At 39.2% G+C, this 19,099-nt stretch overlaps 1 protein-coding gene across 3 annotated transcripts in view; it reads right to left on the bottom strand.

The window, feature by feature from the left end:
* Positions 1–19,099, bottom strand: part of GEMIN2 (gem nuclear organelle associated protein 2) — a 53,776-nt gene that overhangs the window by 2,030 nt on the left and 32,647 nt on the right. For all 3 annotated transcript variants that reach the window (XM_053697915.1, XM_053697913.1, XM_053697914.1), the window contains exons 8-9: positions 17,032–17,142; positions 16,451–16,509 (exon numbers count right to left, since the gene is read on the bottom strand). In XM_053697915.1, coding sequence (XP_053553890.1) covers positions 16,451–16,509; positions 17,032–17,142 — 170 coding nt within the window. The remainder of the gene's footprint in view (positions 1–16,450; positions 16,510–17,031; positions 17,143–19,099) is intronic.

Here is a 19,099-nt window from a genome sequence, read left to right as displayed (position 1 = left end):
AGTACCTTCTGCATGACAGATCCTGTGCTATTGATTCGCACATGCTGTGCCTCTGTTTTTTTGGCGTTTCATAGTCTCCACACCGTCCCTGGTGGAATAAGAGTGCTGCCTTCCTCCTCCACTAAGTTAAAGATCGTGTCCCTAAAGAAAGGACCCCTCATCGTTACCCATCTTGGAGCTATAAGTATATAGCCATCAAACTGTCATTTACTAACTGGTGCTATTAGAATACAGCCACTAGACTTTCATATTGTTTTCCTATTTGGACACTACTGCCTATTCAACGGTTGTTTATCTTGCCCTTTTACCAAAATTTGTACAATGCCAACAGCACATCTGTGTATTGTTCCATTTGTATAGCCATTATACTATATATTACTATTTTCTCCTTAGCTCCTCCTATAGGATATATATATTAGCAATATATTTCCTTTGTTTCTGAAGCCATAGCCGCTTGCTAAATGGGATTGCAGGCAAGAGGGCGTGCCTAGCGTCATTGGCACTCCCCCTGACCCAATTCCATCATTGAAATCACGCAACTTATTTGTTTACATCAGAACTTGATCCAGTCAGGAAAGGGTTAAGAACAAATTGTTTTATTTAACTAAAATAACATAGGTTTCACTTTAATTTCTACTGCTTGCCCCTCTCTCCTCACACTTTCTATTCGACTCTAAACAATCTTCTATTCATTGAGCTTCTTGAAACTTAGTAAGGGGTCGATTCTGTGCACATAGAATTGCAGGGGAACAATAGCATTAAAGGGACAGCAATATCAAAATTCCATGATTCAGATACATGCAGTTTTAATCAACTTTTCATTGTACTTCTATTATCTCATTTGCTTCATTCTCTTGTTATCCTTTGTTTAAAAACATACATAGGAAGGCACAGGAGCAGCAATGCACTACTGGGAGCTAGCTTCTGATTGGTAGCTACACATATGCCCAGGGCCATTTCTAGAGAAACTTAAATTATGCTTACCTGATCATTTTCATTTCTTCTGATGGGAAGAGTCCACAGCTACATTCATTACTTTTAGGAATTCAGAACCTGGCCACAAGGAGGAGGCAGAGACTTAAATACCTCCCCCACTTCCCTCATCCCCCAGTCATTCTGCCGAGGGAACAAGGAACAGTAGGAGAAATATCAGGGTGAAAAAGGTGCCAGAAGAAACAAAAAATACGGCCGCCCCTTATGAACAAAGCCGGTGGGGAGCTGTGGTCTCTTCCTGTCAGAAGAAGAAAAAAAAATATCAGGTAAGCATAATTTAAGTTTTTCTTCTTAAAAACGGGAAGAGTCCACAGCTGCATTCATTACTTTTGGGAAAACCATACCCGAGCTATAGGACAATGACTGCAAAATGGGCGGATACAAAAGGCGGCCCCTGCTGAGGGCACCACAGCCTAAAACACAAAAACTCCAGACAGAAAAAACTGCTTCACTAGAAGTCATAAAGGACCAAAAAGGGAAAAAGGCAGAGATAACTGCCCAACAGTTAAAACCAGCAAGGCCCTCGCTAGAGACCGCTCAGAGGCTTTTGGCTCAGTCAAGTCTAATAACCGGAGACGAAATCCCGCAGGCACGCAGCCCGCAATTAAACTCACCCCCGATCAAAAGAAAAGGGAAACATATACATTCCCCCAGCTAGGAAGCAAGAGACTCAGCTAAATGAGTCTGAAAGGACCCTCAGAACCCAAAGGACATAAGACCAAGAAAAAACTCCAAGAGAGCGAACCAGGATGAAACAGGGCACCTATGAAAAGACCCTGCCGACCCAGCAAAGCGAGGACTTGTAAAGCCCCCTCAACCTCAAACAAAGGATCAAGAAATGTCCTGAGAACTTAAGGAGGAATAAAAATCCCTCCCTTACACAGAGCACTCACTCGCATCCAGAATAGAGCAACCAAAAAACAAACCGTCCCCGGGAGCCGCTGAAAAACAAACAAAAAAAAAAAAAAAAAAAAACACACAACCAACATCAGATATCTGAATATGTTCCTCCAAGCCATAGGCGTCCCGCTACAAATAAGGACTTAGCAACCACAGGACGCCACCCTAGCTACGAAACCGCACAGAACCTTCTTCAGAAGAACTCTGAAACAGTGCAGGACATGGCCTTACCAAAAGAGGAAAGGAAGGAACCAAACCCAGTGGAGAAAACTAACTGCCGAGGGATTCACCGCGAAGCCTCTACCTTAAGAAGGTTCACAATAACTATGATACGCGGCTAAGATCAACAAGATCCCTGACTCTTGTTCCGGCAACAGACCCAGCCCAAAGTGACTGATAATGTCCGAAAGACTTAGGGATTAGTAGTACCCCGAATCATCAGGACCCCCCCCCCCCCCCCCCCATGAACTACTAGGTTAACCCATCCGGAGTAGACTTTGCACTACAGGCGATGCAATCACAGTCATATCCAAGATACCTTGGACACTTAAGCTCTCCGTGTATGACATTTAGTGAAAGTTCAGACACCCACAGCGGGATACAACTCCCAACATAAAGGGTGATAGGCAACAGTGAAGCCACACAGCCACTCTGGAAGGCCTTAAGGCTTTAGAGACAATTTCCACTAAGTCCAAAGACTAAGTAACGTATGAGAAAACAGAAAACTCTGCTTAGGAATGCTAGCTTCCACCAGAATCACAAGACTGATGAGAAAACAAGCTTTACCTGGGTTTAAACCCACAACCTCCTGCTCAAGGTGCGGTGGAGCCAACCACTACGCCACATCTCCCTTCGAAACTGGGTAGAGAAGCTAACAAAAGTCTCCAAGATCCACTTCCCTGACACCCCTACTCGAAGATTGAAGAAAGAGCATGTATCCTAGCCCCTGGCAAGAGAAAACCCACAAATGCCTAAACAGAGGCGACACAGGAAAAAGGAGACAATCTAATCTGTAAATCTCCCAAAAATATGGGAGCAGACGAAAAACCAAAAGGCTTTAACTTCCAGAAACAGATGAACCGAAGCCAACCCCAAGGAAGGGGACAAAAAAGGCCCATCAACCGCTTCCCCAGATGGCTGATCTGACCGAGGCGATCCCACGCCTGACAAGCCCCAGTTAGCATAACATGGGCAGTATCTCAACAACACCTCCTCTGGAAGATGTAAATGCGCCAGATCCATAGATATGGCCATGTGGAACCATGCCGTAACCTCTGGAGGAAACAAGCTGCCTTCCGGAGAAGGGGTAACTGAATTAGGGACACCTGCTTGCGTAGTCAAAGAAGGTTCTAGGGGATGCGCCGCACGGGATATGGGATCCCCAGGGGCGGATGGCTCGGCGGACTCTAAGTTCCCTGTATTGGGAGAAGAGAGCACTCAAAAGCAGCATTCTGAACATAACTGATGGGCATGGATTTCCCGGGTCATTTCATACTCTTTACAAGTAGAATCTGAATCAGAGACAGTCTCCAAAAAGTCAGAATCCTCCATAACTTGGTATATAGAAATTATGGACAGAAAAAAAAAAAAAAAAAAAAAAAGGCACCTTACACCCCCAATGGCTGGGGCACTCACCACCTCCCGAGACCCAGACAGCTAGCGAAACAGACTTCTCTCCGTCACCACGCGGTCAAGAATATGGAAATGAAGCACAGATGCGTGACCACGCCTCGTCACAAGGTGCACCGTGCAGGCCATAGAAAAGCATGCCAAGGCCTACAAGGGCTGCGCAGCCTGACAAGAAAAGGCCGTTATGTTCCGATCTAGCCATGAGCCCAAGTAACACTACACATTAATCATGTTTATGTGATTCTGTCTGCTAAAGTCCCACCTGTTCAATAACCCCCTTCAGGAGATATAAAGCCTTGATTCCGTGTAAATGAAGAAGTCAGGGTCTCAGTGGGACTCCTTAAGATCTATTATTTTACTTCAATGATGTGAAATAAACTAATATAAAGATAAACGGAATCAACGCCGTGGAACAGGAACACGGCCCTTCAAGTGTGACAGATATTAGCCTTGCTTCTGACATGGACTTGAGAGAAGAAAGCAATCAGCGTTGATGAGTTTCGCTGCCTGCTAAGGAGCTGTTAAATTGAGTCGGGATGTTTTCGCAGAAAGACTCTCCCTGCATCTCCAGACTCTTCATCCATGCTCTCACAGAGGCTGACAGGATTACTTAAAACTCCAGTCCCATTTCAAAGAGTACTACACTCCATTAAAAAAAAAAAAAAAAAAAAAAAAGACTATATAAAAATCTTCCGACACTTCTCTGCCAACCTTCTGTGACAAAAGGCAAAGAATGACGGGGGGGGGGGGGGGGGGGGGAATGAGGGTAGTGGGGGCGGTTTTTAAGCCTTTGGCTGGGGTGTCTTTGCCTCCTCTTGGTGGCCAGGTTCTGAATTCCCAAAAGTAATGAATGCAGCTGTGGACTCTTCCCATTTAAGAAGAAAACTGGCTCCCAGGGCAATATAACAAAATGTACCCTACATTAAAAAGGCTACAAGCCCCTTACATGTCTTGCTGTTATTTAATTTTAAATGAGGCACCCATATGTCCACACATACGCACACCACAGGTACACAGATATCCAAACACAAAAGTAACACACACACAAAGCCATTTACACGCACACAAGCATTTACCTACCACCAATTATGCCAGCTTAGTGCCACAATAGACCTTTCAAGATGCAGCGCCCTCTACCACCCCCACACACTTTTCCTTGCTAGATATATGTGTATTTGAGATCCAAAATAAATTACAAAAAAAATCCAGATCTTAGAGTGGGGTTCTTTTACAAGAATCAACCTACGAAAATATCTGAAGGGAAGAGCAGCTCCTTACTGCCGCATTAATGCACATCCCATATATATTATACATATACACACACACCCCCCCCCCCCCCAATCGTTGCATGCCCCACGAGCTGGACGCTAATGGGGGCACACAGCGATTGGAGGAAGCCGGCTCATCAATATGCTAATGAAAGCAGGAGCTGTGGGTGGAGGATTGGCGTTGTTTACCATAATGTAAAGGTATTCTTAAAAAAAAAAAAAAAAAAAAAAAAAAAAAAGGTTAAATGAATGAAAGTGCCCCTGTTTTTAAGATAGATACCGGGCACTTATTTATTAAACTTTATAATAACTAATTTTCTCTCGGACCTCCTGTTTGAAAATCATGCAGCCACAGATGACAAATAAGGGAAAAGAGAAGGGCACGCAAGGGAGGAGATGGTATTCAGTCAGGCTGTTTAAGGCAACAGTGTTTTCTGGGACTGCTAAATACTCTGCTCTCTAATCGCCTGCACCATGCAGCCCATCACACCTGCACCATGCTCTACAGAATCCTGGAGAGCGTACACTGTTATTAAAAAAATAAAAATAAATCTAAAACCGTGCTGCAAGGCTGGTTCTAGAGAGGACATTTTCAGGAGGGGGATTATAGTGACTAAAAGGTTATAATGGATGGACAGTGAGTCTGCATGTGTGTTTATTGGTAACACACAGATACAAACACCTATAAAAACAAACACACACATATGTATTTTACGTGTGCTTGTATGTAACACACAGACACCTATAAAGGCCAATACATACATTTCCATACACACAAATACGGACACCCATAAAAAAACAAATACTTTACATGTGTTTTTGCACAAGTGTATAAGTATACATATACACAGACACCCATAAACATAAATATATACACTCGTACAAACTTGCACAGACACGCAAACATAAATCCACACAGTTGTGCACAAACACACACAGGCACCCATAAACATGCATACATACACACACTTGCACAAAAATCACACAGGTAGACACTGGGGGAAAAAAATAATATACACAATATATACAAGCAGCAAAAGAGGTGGCCAAGCGCATCGCCTTTGCAATGGCATGCAAGAAGCTAAATCACCATATAAAGCAAGTTTTTACAGTTCTAACATAAGCCCTTGGAAAGAAAAACACATTTTCGAAATTATTGCATTTTTAAAGATGGCTGCCACACCATATGACTAATACTTTCAACACAAACAGATGTAACTCTAGGTCACAATATATGGTTATACAGCAAATTTTACAACTTTAACATAAGAGGTTGCAAAGAAGAGTTTTGAAATTTTCGCGTAAACCAATATGGCTGCCACAGCTTGTGATCAATTCAATCAACATGAACAATGGCGACTCTAGGTCACAATATAATGTTATACAGCAAGTTTCGCAGTTCTAAACTAAGCATTGGCAGAGAAAATTGATTTTTTTAAATTTTAGCATAAAACAAAATGGCTTCCAGATCATATAATATACAGCCTCCATATTATGCACAATAGTTCTCACCATAGATGGCAAAAATAAAGCATTTTTGTAAAATGTTTTTTGTTGTATTATTAAAAACATTGTTAAGCATTTTTGAACAATTCAAAATGGCTGCCAAACCACATGACGTATCAACTTCTCTTGAACAAATCTGAATGTCAGTCATAACTCTATAAACAAAATTTCAAGTCTGTCCCATAAGCAGTTTCGGAGAAGAAGGTTTTAGTTTTTAAAAACAGTGCATAAAACGCGAAATGGCTGCCAAGCTATGCAATGCATGGTTTTTAAGTTGCACAAACTAATGCTCACTATAGACCTCAAAACATTAGCGAATTTTTATGAAACTTCTTCTAATTAAACAATAAAAAGGCGAATGGCTCATAGCGGCTATGTTTCACAGCAGAAGATGTTTAAATATTTTCGCACATTTCAAAATGTCAGCTAGATCATGTGACTAAAATCACTTCTGCTGTACAAACTTTATTCTAGGTTAGTACAGCAGGTTTCACAACTGTAACAGAAGCGGTTCCGGAGAAGATTTTCAAGCGTTTGTCAAAATTTGTCGCAAAAAGCAATATGGCTGCTAGATCACATGACCTATGAGATTTACGTTGCATAGGATTATGCACAGCATGTGCAGAGGTAGATTTACATTGCATAGGATTATGCACAGCATAGATCTCTAGCATTGTGCCAAGATTCATGAGTTTTTGAGTTCTGCTATTATAAGCATTTGAAAAAACACAGCGGAAAAAAATAAAAATAATAATCTGAACAAAACCCAATAGGTGTCCAGCACCATAGTGCCTAGCCACTTAAAAATAGCACAAACATACTAAAACAAAAAGACACATATACACAGAAGGCAAATATACTGTGTATCTCTTTCAGTATTCGTTTTATTTAAAATTAGCATTAGAAATGTAAAATGGATTTAATAAAACTTGGGGGGGGGGGATGCGATTGCAGTGAAATGAGTAAAATCACTTTTCTTCAAATCTTGTAGACTTATGCCCTCTGGCAGTGAAATAGTTAGAAAAAACTACCCTATAACTCTAAAGCCAAAATGGTATGCAAACACTTTTTTCACGGTGGACAAATTCCTCAAGCTATGCCTCTGTGGCCATTTGCTTAAAAGGACACTGAACCCAATTTTTTTCTTTTGTGATTCAGATAGAGCATGCAATTTTAAGCAACTTTCTAATTTACTCCTATTATCAAATGTTCTTCATTCTCTTGGTATGTTTATATGAAAAGCAAGAATGTTTAGATGCCGGCCCATTTTTGGTGAACAACCTAGGTTGTCCTTGCTGATTGGACAGCACCAATAAACAAGTGCTGTCCATGGTTCTGAACCAATAATTTGCTGGCTCCTTAAACGCATTCTTTTTCAAATAAAAATAGCAAGAGAACAAAGAAGAAATGATAATAGAGCATGCCATTTTAAACAACTTTCTAATTTACTTCTATCTGAATCATGAAAGAAAAATTGGGTTCAGTGTCCCTTTAACTGCATGTGCAGAGGTAGATTTTTCTGACATATTTTTAATTTGTTACACATTTTGGTGTTAAATACTACCCAGTATGGATTATAATTTTTGACATGCCAATATTTATATATAAATACATATATCTTTCTCCCTCTATATAAATATATCTGAAATTCTGAATATGTATTGATATATAAATATTGGCATGTCAAAAAGTATAATCCATATTGGGTAGTATTTTATTAACCTCAGTTAAAGGGACACTGAACCCAATTTTTTTCTTTCGCGATTCAGATAGAGCATGCAATTTTAAGCAACTTTCTAATTTAATCCTAATTTTTCTTCGTTCTCTTGCTATCTTTATTTGAAAAAGAAGGCGTCTAAGCTAAGGAGCCAGCCAATTTTTGCTTCAGACACTGGACAGCACTTGTTTATTGGTGGGTGAATTTAACCACCAATCAGCAACAACCTAGGTTGTTCACCAAAAATGGCCCGGCATCTAAACTTACATTCTTGCTTTTCAAATAAAGATACCAAGAGATTGAATAAAATTTGATAATAGGAGTAATTTAGAAAGTTGCTTAAAAATTGCATGCTCTATCTGAATCACAAAAGAAAAACATTTGGGGTCAATGTCCCTTCAATCTGTCAAAAAAAGTTACCTGCTTTTGCAGGCAGCTTTGTTTAACCCTTCCATGTAGGTATGATATTGGTTTTCAATTGCTGTGACCTCAGATAGTGCATGCAAAGATATTTGTGATACAGATCTGAAATGCGATAACGTCAAATAGAGAATGCACAGCGTTAGGGTACGGTCAGCAGCACTGAACATAATGACAACCTGCTTGAATGCCGAGCTACTGGGGAGATTTTCGCACTGTGCTCAATGGGGAAATCAGAGTATTATTGAACTTTATGACAGAAATGCTGTAAAAACGTTAGAGCCAGAGAATCTTCCTGCTACAATCTCTAGTGATGAAATGTGTCAGAGGGTAGAAATGTCGTCCCTCGTCTGCAACCAATCGGCTCTGCTGAGGATGGAAAAGTGATGAGTTGGCGCGCACTCAACTTTTCTCCCAAGTTTAGATGTAGGGTCGACATCTGACAACCAGATAGGCCCCTGCTCTGAAATGGTTTCTAAATAAAAAGGCAAGGTTTTCAAAGTGGAGGTGCAGAAAAGTTTTTCCCCCATACACTGCACGGTCATAGAATCTCCAGAGACAAGAGTTAATGAATACATTTGCCCAATATGGACTGTCCATTAGATGGCCCCTTCTTCCCAGAAGAATCTGCACATAGGGACAAAGAGGGAGGTAAATTATAATGCAAGTTTCTATACCTAAGAAGTCTGCAGCTGGCACAAATGTAATTAATTTGTGTTTAAAAAGTGGAAAAAAAATAAAAAAAAAAAATACATAATTTATGTAAGAACTTACCTGATAAATTCATTTCTTTCATATTAGCAAGAGTACATGAGCTAGTGACGTATGGGATATACATTCCTACCAGGAGGGGCAAAGTTTCCCAAACCTTAAAATGCCTATAAATACACCCCTCACCACACCCACAATTCAGTTTAACGAATAGCCAAGAAGTGGGGTGATAAGAAAAAAGTGCGAAAGCATATAAAATAAGGAATTGGAATAATTGTGCTTTATACAAAAAAATCATAACCACCACAAAAAAGGGCGGGCCTCATGGACTCTTGCTAATATGAAAGAAATGAATTTATCAGGTAAGTTCTTACATAAATTATGTTTTCTTTCATGTAATTAGCAAGAGTCCATGAGCTAGTGACGTATGGGATAATGACTACCCAAGATGTGGATCTTTCCACACAAGAGTCACTAGAGAGGGAGGGATAAAATAAAGACAGCCAATTCCTGCTGAAAATAATCCACACCCAAAATAAAGTTTAATGAAAAACATAAGCAGAAGATTCAAACTGAAACCGCTGCCTGAAGTACTTTTCTACCAAAAACTGCTTCAGAAGAAGAAAATACAACAAAATGGTAGAATTTGGTAAAAGTATGCAAAGAGGACCAAGTTGCCGCTTTGCAAATCTGATCAACCGAAGCTTCATTCCTAAACGCCCAGGAAGTAGAAACTGACCTAGTAGAATGAGCTGTAATCCTATGAGGCGGAGTCTTACCCGACTCAACATAGGCAAGATGAATTAAAGATTTCAACCAAGATGCCAAAGAAATGGCAGAAGTTTTCTGGCCTTTCTAAAACCGGAAAAGATAACAAATAAACTAGAAGTCTTTCTGAAAGACTTAGTAGCTTCAACATAATATTTCAAAGCTCTAATAACATCCAAAGAATGCAACGATTTCTTCCTTAGAATTCTTAGGATTAGGACATAATGAAGGAACCACAATGTCTCTACTAATGTTGTTGGAATTCACAACTTAGGTAAAAATTCAAAAGAAGTTCGCAACACCGCCTTATCCTGATGAAAAATCAGAAAAGGAGACTCACAAGAAAGAGCAGATAATTCAGAAACTCTTCTGGCAGAAGAGATGGCCAAAAGGAACAAAACTTTCCAAGAAAGTAATTTAATATCCAATGAATGCATAGGTTCAAATGGAGAAGCTTGAAGAGCCCCCAGAACCAAATTCAAACTCCAAGGAGGAGAAATTGACTTAATGACAGGCTTTATACGAACCAAAGCTTGTACAAAACAATGAATATCAGGAAGAATAGCAATCTTTCTGTGAAAAAGAACAGAAAGAGCAGAGATTTGACCTTTCAAGGAACTTGCGGACAAACCCTTATCTAAACCATCCTGAAGAAACTGTAATATGCTCGGTATTCTAAAAGAATGCCAAGAAAAATGATGAGAAAGACACCAAGAAATATAAGTCTTCCAGACTCTATAAGATCTCTCTCTGGATACAGATTTACGAGCCTGTAACATAGTATTAATCACAGAGTCAGAGAAACCTCTTTGACCAAGAATCAAGCGTTCAATCTCCATACCTTTAAATTTAAGGATTTCAGATCCTGATGGAAAAAAGGACCTTGAGACAAAAGGTCTGGTCTTAACGGAAGAGTCCACGGTTGGCAAGAGGCCATCCGGACAAGATCCGCATACCAAAACCTGTGAGGCCATGCCGGAGCTACCAGCAGAACAAACGAGCATTCCTTCAGAATCTTGGAGATTACTCTTGGAAGAAGAACTAGAGGCGGAAAGATATAGGCAGGATGATACTTCCAAGGAAGTGATAATGCATCCACTGCCTCCGCCTGAGGATCCCGGGATCTGGACAGATACCTGGGAAGTTTCTTGTTTAGATGAGAAGCCATCAGATCTATTTCTGGAAGTTCCCACATTGAACAATCTGAAGAAATACCTCTGGGTGAAGAGACCATTCGCCCGGATGCAACGTTTGGCGACTGAAATAATCCGCTTTCCAATTGTCCATACCTGGGATATGAACCGCAGAGATTAGACAGGAGCTGGATTCCGCCCAAACCAAAATTCGAGATACTTCTTTCATAACCAGAGGACTGTGAGTCCCTCCTTGATGATTGATGTATGCCACAGTTGTGACATTGTCTATCTGAAAACAAATGAACAACTCTCTCTTCAGAAGAGGCCAAGACTGAAGAGCTCTGAAAATTGCACGGAGTTCCAAAATATTGATCGGAAATCTCACCTCCTGAGATTCCCAAACCCCTTGTGCCGTCAGATACCCCCACACAGCTCCCCAACCTGTAAGACTTGCATCTGTTGAGATTATAGTCCAGGTCGGAAGAACAAAGAAGCCCCCTGAACTAAACGATGGTGATCTGTCCACCATGTCAGAGAGTGTCGTAAAATCGGTTTAAAGATATTAATTGAGATATCTTTGAGTAATCCCTGCACCATTGGTTCAGCATACAGAGCTGAAGAGGTCGCATGTGAAAACGAGCAAAGGAGATCGCATCTGATGCGGCAGTCCTAAGACCCAACATTTCCATGCATAAGGCTACCAAAGGGAATGATTGTGACTGAAGGTTTTGAATAGCTGATATCAATGTTAAACTTCTCTTGTCTGACAAGGACAGAGTCATAGACACTGAATTTATCTAGAAACCTAAAAAGGTTACCCTTGTCTGAGGAATCAATGAACTAATTGGTAAATTGATCCTCCAACCATGAACTTGAAGAAACAACACAAGTCGATTCGTATGAGATTCTTCGAAAATGAGAAGACTGAGCAAGTACCAAGATATCGTCCAAATAAGGAAATACCAAAACCCTATTCTCTGATTACAGAAAGAAGGGCACCGAGAACCTTTGAAAAAAATTCTTGGAACTGAGGCTAGGCCAAACGGTAGAGCCACAAAACTGGTAATGCTTGTCTAAAAAGAGAATCTCAGACACTAAAAGTGATCTGGATGAATCTGAATATGCAGATACACATCCTGTAAATCTATTGTAGACATATAATGCCCTTGCTAAACAAAAGGCAGGATAGTCCTACAGTAACCATCTTGAATGTTGGTATCCTAACATAACGATTCAATAATGATAGATCCGGAACTGGTCTGAAGGAATTGACCTTCTTTGGTACAATGAAGAGATAAAATAAAACCCCAGCCCCTGTTCCAGAACTGGAACTGGCATAAATACTCCAGCCAACTCTAGATCTGAAACACATTTCAGAAATGCTGAGCCTTTGCTGTGTTAACTGGGACACGGGAAAGAAAAGAATCTCTTAGCAGGAGGCCTTAACTTGAAGCCAATTCTGTACCTTTCTGAAACAATGTTTCTGAAACCAGAGATTAAGAACGGAATTGATCCAAATTTCTTTGAAGAAAACGTAATCTGCCCCATACCAGCTGAGCTGGAATAAGGGCCGCACCTTCATAGGTACTTAGGAGCTGGCTATAGGTTTCTATAAGGCTTGGATATATTCCAAACTGGAAATAGTTTCCAAACTGATACCGCTCCTGAGGATGAAGGATCAGGCTTTTGTTCCTTGTTGTGAGGAAAGGAACGAAAATGATTATTTACCCTGGAAAGAAAGGGAAAGCAAAGTTGACTTAGAAGACATGTCAGCATTCCAAGTTTAATCCATAAAGCTTTTCTAGCTAAAATAGCTAGAGACATATACCTGACATCAACTCTAATGATATCAAAAGATGGTATCACCAATAAAATTATTAGCATGTTATAGAATAATAATAATGCTATAAAATTATGATCTGTTACTTGTTGCGCTAAAGCTTCTAACCAAAAAGTTGAAGCTGCAGCAACATCCGCTAAAAATATAGCAGGTCTAAGAAGATTACCTAAACATAAGTAAGCTTTTCTTAGAAAGGATTCAATTTTCCTATCTAAAGGATCCTTAAATGAAGTACTATCTGCCGTAGGAATAGTAGTACATTAGCAGGAGTAGAGACAGCCCCATAACCTTAGGGATTTTTGTCCCAAAAAACTCTAATCTGTCAGATGGCACAGGATATAATTTGCTAAAACGTCTAGAAGGAGTAAATAAATTACCCAAATTATTCCATTCCCTGGAAATTACTTCAGAAATAGCATCAGGGAGATAAAACACTTCTGGAATAACTACAGGAGAATTAAAAACCTTATTTAACGTTTACATTTAGTATCAAGAGGACCAGAATCCTCTATTTCTAATGCAAATAACACTTCTTTAAGTAAAGAACGAATAAATTCCATCTTGAACAAATACAAAGATTTATCAGCATCAACCTCTGAGACAGAAACCTCTGAACCAGAAGAACCATTATCAGTATCAGAATGATGATGTTCATTTAAAAATTCATCTGAAAAAAGAGAAGTTTTAAAAGACTTTTATGTATACTAGAAGGAGAAATAACAGACATAGCCTTCTTAATGGATTTAAAAAATAAAATCTCTTATGTTATCAGGAACACTCTGAAAATTAGATGTTGACGGAACAGCAACAGGTAATGTAACAGTACTAAAGGAAATTTTATCTGCATTAATAAGTTTGACATGACATGCAATACAAATAACAGCTGGAGAAACAGATACCAAAAGTTTATAGCAGATACACTTAGCTTGGTAACTCCAGCACTGTGCAGTGATTTTCCTGAAGTATCTTCTGACTCAGTTGCAACGTGGAACATCTTGCAATATGTAAAAGAAAAAAACATATAAAGCAAAATTGATCAAATTCCTTAAATGACAGTTTCAGGAATGGGAAAAAAATGCCAGTGAACAAGCTTCTAGCAACCAGAAGCAATAAATAATGAGACTTAAATAATGTGGAGACAAAAAATGACGCCCATATTTTTTAGCGCCAAAAAAGACGCCCACATTATTTGGCGCCTAAATGCTTTTGGCGCCAAAAATGACGCCACATCCGGAACGCCGACATTTTTGACGCAAAAAAACGTCAAAAAATGACGCAACTTCCGGCGACACGTATGACGCCGGAAACAGAAAAAAATTTTTGCGCCAAAAAAGTCCGCGCCAAGAATGACGCAATAAAATGAAGCATTTTCTGCCCCCGCGAGCCTAACAGCCCACAGGGAAAAAGTCAAATTTTTTAAGGTAAGAAAAAATGATTGAAACAAATGCATTTATCCCAAATATGAAACTGACTGTCTGAAAAATAAGGAATGTTGAACATTCTGAGTCAAGGCAAATAAATGTTTGAATACATATATTTAGAACTTTATAAACAAAGTGCCCAACCATAGCTTAGAGTGTCACAGAAAATAAGATTTACTTACCCCAGGACACTCATCTACATGTTTGTAGAAAGCCAAACCAGTACTGAAACGAGAATCAGCAGAGGTAATGGTATATATAAGAGTATATCGTCGATCTGAAAAGGGAGGTAAGAGATGAATCTCTACGACCGATAACAGAGAACCTATGAAATAGACCCCGTAGAAGGAGATCACTGCATTCAAATAGGCAATACTCTCCTCACATCCCTCTGACATTCACTGCACGCTGAGAGGAAAACCGGGCTCCAACTTGCTGCGGAGCGCATATCAACGTAGAATCTGGCACAAACTTACTTCACCACCTCCATCGGAGGCAAAGTTTGTAAAACTGAATTGTGGGTGTGGTGAGGGGTGTATTTATAGGCATTTTAAGGTTTGGGAAACTTTGCCCCTCCTGGTAGGAATGTATATCCCATACGTCACTAGCTCATGGACTCTTGCTAATTACATGAACGAAAAAAGAATACATACAAGTGAAACTTCATACAAATGATAGGGGAGATAGAGGTATAGATCTCTGTCTCTCTCTATGTGAGTGTATATTTGTGATTGAACAAAAATTATTAATAATAAAAGTTCATAACAACTTGTTATATATGTGTCGAGTCAGCTCTTCTTCTGGCAGGATTGGACTTGCAAGAAAGATCTAAAAGAGAGGGCCTCATAGTGCAGTTTATCCAAGATAAATTTTCAATAAAATCAAGGTGGCTGACAAATGGTTACTCACAAGGCTATATGCACAGGCTGGGCTTTGCAGTCTCCAGCTGACAGATAGGGGCAATAGTCTACTTCAGATGACAGTGGAATAGGTTCAGGATATGGTAGCCTTTTAAAACATAAGACACAAAGCTTCTCCTAGTGCAGGTAAAACAGGATAATTCCAGGAAAGTAGTGAAACTGATACATTTCAATTTGCACAGTGAATTTGCGCAAATAGGGCAGGCTGGATGTTACAGACACCAGCTGTCTGAATTAGGTCTCCCTGGGTTGTTCCTCCAGACAGTAAGAAAAGTGGGTAGGTGAAATAAAGTGCTCCAAAGTGAAAAGTAGTTTAAAAGCAGACTACTTAAAATCCCAAATTTTAAAAGCAAATAAAACAGGCAACACTTTTCTGAGCTGGCTAGCTTGTTTCATTAGGCATGCTTTTTATAATTTTTTTTTTTATTAAATACAGTATATATATTTTATTATAAACATTATTTATGAATATACAGACTGATGCTGCAATTTTTTTCAAAAAAACTAATCCTTATTTCAAGAAAAACTAATATTTGGATAATAATGTATTTTAAAGGGACACTGAACCCAAAAGTTTTCTCTTTCATGATTCAGATAGAGCATGCAATTTTAAGCAACTTTCTAATTTACTCCTATTATCAAATTTTCTTAATTCTCTTGGTATGTTTATTTGAAAAGCAAGAAAGTTTAGATGCCGGCCCATTTTTGGTGAACAACCTGGGTTGTCCTTGCTGATTGGACAGCACCAATAAACAAGTGCTATCCATGGTGCTGAACCAAAAATTTGCTGGCTCTTTAGCTGAGATGCCTTCTTTTTCAAATAAAAACAGCAAGAGAACAAAGAAAAATTAATAGAAGTAAATGATAAAGTTGCGTAAAATTGCATGCTCTATTTGAATCATGAAAGAAACATTTTGGGTTCAGTGTCCCTTTAAATAGTAAACTATTTAGATACATAATTTTCCTCAAGAAGCATTTTTTTTTTAAATGATTGATTTTTAGCCACCCTGGTTATAAAGAAATAACCATAAAATTGCATATATTATGTGTAGGATTTATGCACAAGATAAGGGCAAATAATAGTTTTAGTGTAAATGTGCAACACATCTCTGTACAAAGCCAAATCGGTGTTTCACTTTTACACTAGATAATTGCTAGTTCACACTGCATAGAAAAAAATAAATCCCCATTCCTGTATATTACATCATGTGACAACATTACCTGCCAACCAGACAGATGAACAGGTTCAAAGCAGATACTCGTTCATCATCTTTGTGTTCCTGAAGACAACAAACACTTTGTCAGATCTAAATAACCATATGAACAGACTGGGCCTTACACAATGTATTACTGTAAAACATAAAAACATAGATAGAGCAGAAGCAAGGATACTTGGGAGAAAATAGTCAAATGTCAGTTTTCAGGAGGGATGTGAGTGTTACTGACTGAAAAGGACTTTGTTAAATTGGTGATAATTTCCCAAGTTATTTCAAATTTGCTAGTTTTTTTTCCATTAGTTGCCAAGCAGTTATGTTCTCTCAATGACTCACAAGAAGTGTATTTTCACATGGACATTCATTTTTACTATTAAAGCAATATTACTGAAACTTACATACAGTAGTTGGTGCTGTATGACCCAGTAAATCATACACACACACATATATAACTCTTGCTTCAGCTATTTACACCCTTGTTAAATAAGGGTATCTGATTGTAGAAAGGTCATAAGCAGTCCCTTGTTACACCCCATGAAGACCCACAACTAAAATGATTAACACATTCAACAAAGATGCTCAGCTCACCACCCCGGCTCTGACTTGGGAGCACCTCCGTGCCAGCTGCCTGATAAGAGAATGAGCCTCTGGGAGTAGCGGCTTCTCCAGACAAGCCAAAAGGGCATAAAGCCACCGACCCTGGAAAATATGAAGTGAACAAAACAGTGTCAGGAAGATGGGTAAAATAAAAAAACAGGACAACTGAGGCATTTTTCTTTAGCTACACTAGTTGTGTTGAAAAGATTATAAAAAGGAACGAGCCAAAAAATGCCCCTCCCAATGTCTCAGCATTACAGTCAAATTCATTATTATGTTCTTCAGGTCTTAATCACAATGACCTTGGTATAGAAATGCATAGGACTAGAAAGCACAAGACAACTTTTGAGCTGTATATAATACATTTGAGCCTTCAGCTGCGTAGCTTGTGTAGAAGAAAACAGATATAGAACATTTCTTTCATTTTGAGTGAAGCAGCCGTTTCACATTTTAATTTGAATGTAGTTTTGTAACCGGATGAACAAAAAATAAATAAATAAATCAAGGCAAACAATCACTGCCTAAACAGCTTTACTTCAGAAAGTGTTTCTGTAACTTGAAGAAGCTGCATTGTACGACCATTAACCACTCCCTGAAGGAGAAAGATAGGTGGAATCATGAATTATTAACCTCTTAAAAAGGGATACTAAACACAATATATTTCTTTCATGATTCAGACAGAGCATGCAATTTAAAAGCAAGTTATTCCAATATCAATTTTTCTTCATTCTCTTGCTATCTTTATTTGAAAAAGCTTAGGAGCAGGCCCATTTTTGGTTTAGCACCTGGGTAGCGCTTGGCAGCTACATTTAGCAACCAATCAGCAAGCGCAACCCAGGGTGTGGAATTAAAAATGGGCCGGCTCCTAAGCTTACATTCCTGTTTTTTCAAATAAAGATACCATTAGACTGAAAAAAAAAAAAAAAAAAAAAAAGTGTAAATTAGAAAGTTGATTAAAAATTGCATGCACTATCTGAATCATGAAAGAAAAAAATGTGGGTTTCAGATTCCTTTAAAAGAGATAGAAAGGTCAAAATTGAAATGTGCACAGGTGCATTTAGATAGAAGCATTGTTAGCAATATAAATAAGCAAAAATGCTTCTAGGAAAAGTTTCTACTATTTTTCCTCGGAATACTCACATATGCTGTGTGCCTATGTACCACACCTTCTCAGAGAGAGTTAGCAGTGGTTTGTAGGACACAAATAAAAAGGGACATTTCAGCCAAAACTAATATACACATGGGTGGCAGGTGCATATAAGTTTTGAATAGAAGTATTTTTGCAATATACCAGTTTTAGCAAAAATGCTTCTAGTAAAAGCTATAGGCGTTTTAAGAGTGTGTTCAACCCCTTGCGCCAATTAAGACAAAGGTATTACGTCACACAGTACTTTCCCAGCATTCTGTGTTGATTTAATACTTACATACAACACAGAGGGGAGTGCTGTGGTCTTAGTTGTCAGCTTAGACAGCGGAGACTGCTCCTGGGCACATAAGGCATCTGCTTTCATATGGTAAGGGAGCACGGATTGTGCTTCCTTACCATATGAAGCCAGGTCGCCGATTGTTAGAGAGTGACACTGTCACTCTCTGTAACAATCCTCTGTTGGTGCAGAGTGTGGTTGTTGGGAGGCACAGCGGAGGAGGGGAGGGAGGGGCCCTACACTATGGAACAATATCGGCTAGGTGGAAGAAATCCTACACTACAGAAAAGGTGATCTTGCCGGGGGGGACGGGACGGTCCCTACACTACAGAAAAAAACAAAACAAAACACATTTGAGAATATAAAATAAAATCATAGTTTATTACTGGCAGCCAGTCTAACTGATTAACCCCTTCACTGCCGGGAATCTAAGAAGAGTGGTGCACAGCTGCAATTAGTGGCCTTCTAGTTGCCCAATATCAATGACAAAGCCATGCATGTCTGCTATTTCTGAACAAATAGGTATCCCAGAGAAGCTTTTACAACCATTTGTCTTAATACTGCAGTAGTTGTGTGTAAATAATTTCAGTGATTTTTTTTTTTTTTAAATAATATTGTATTTGGCGGCCAAGTAG

The sequence above is a fragment of the Bombina bombina genome, chromosome 1 (assembly GCF_027579735.1).
Source record: "Bombina bombina isolate aBomBom1 chromosome 1, aBomBom1.pri, whole genome shotgun sequence".
NCBI classification, from domain to species: Eukaryota; Metazoa; Chordata; class Amphibia; order Anura; family Bombinatoridae; genus Bombina; species Bombina bombina.
Note: the sequence above shows the minus strand (reverse complement) of the source record. Positions and strands in the feature narration are given on the sequence as shown.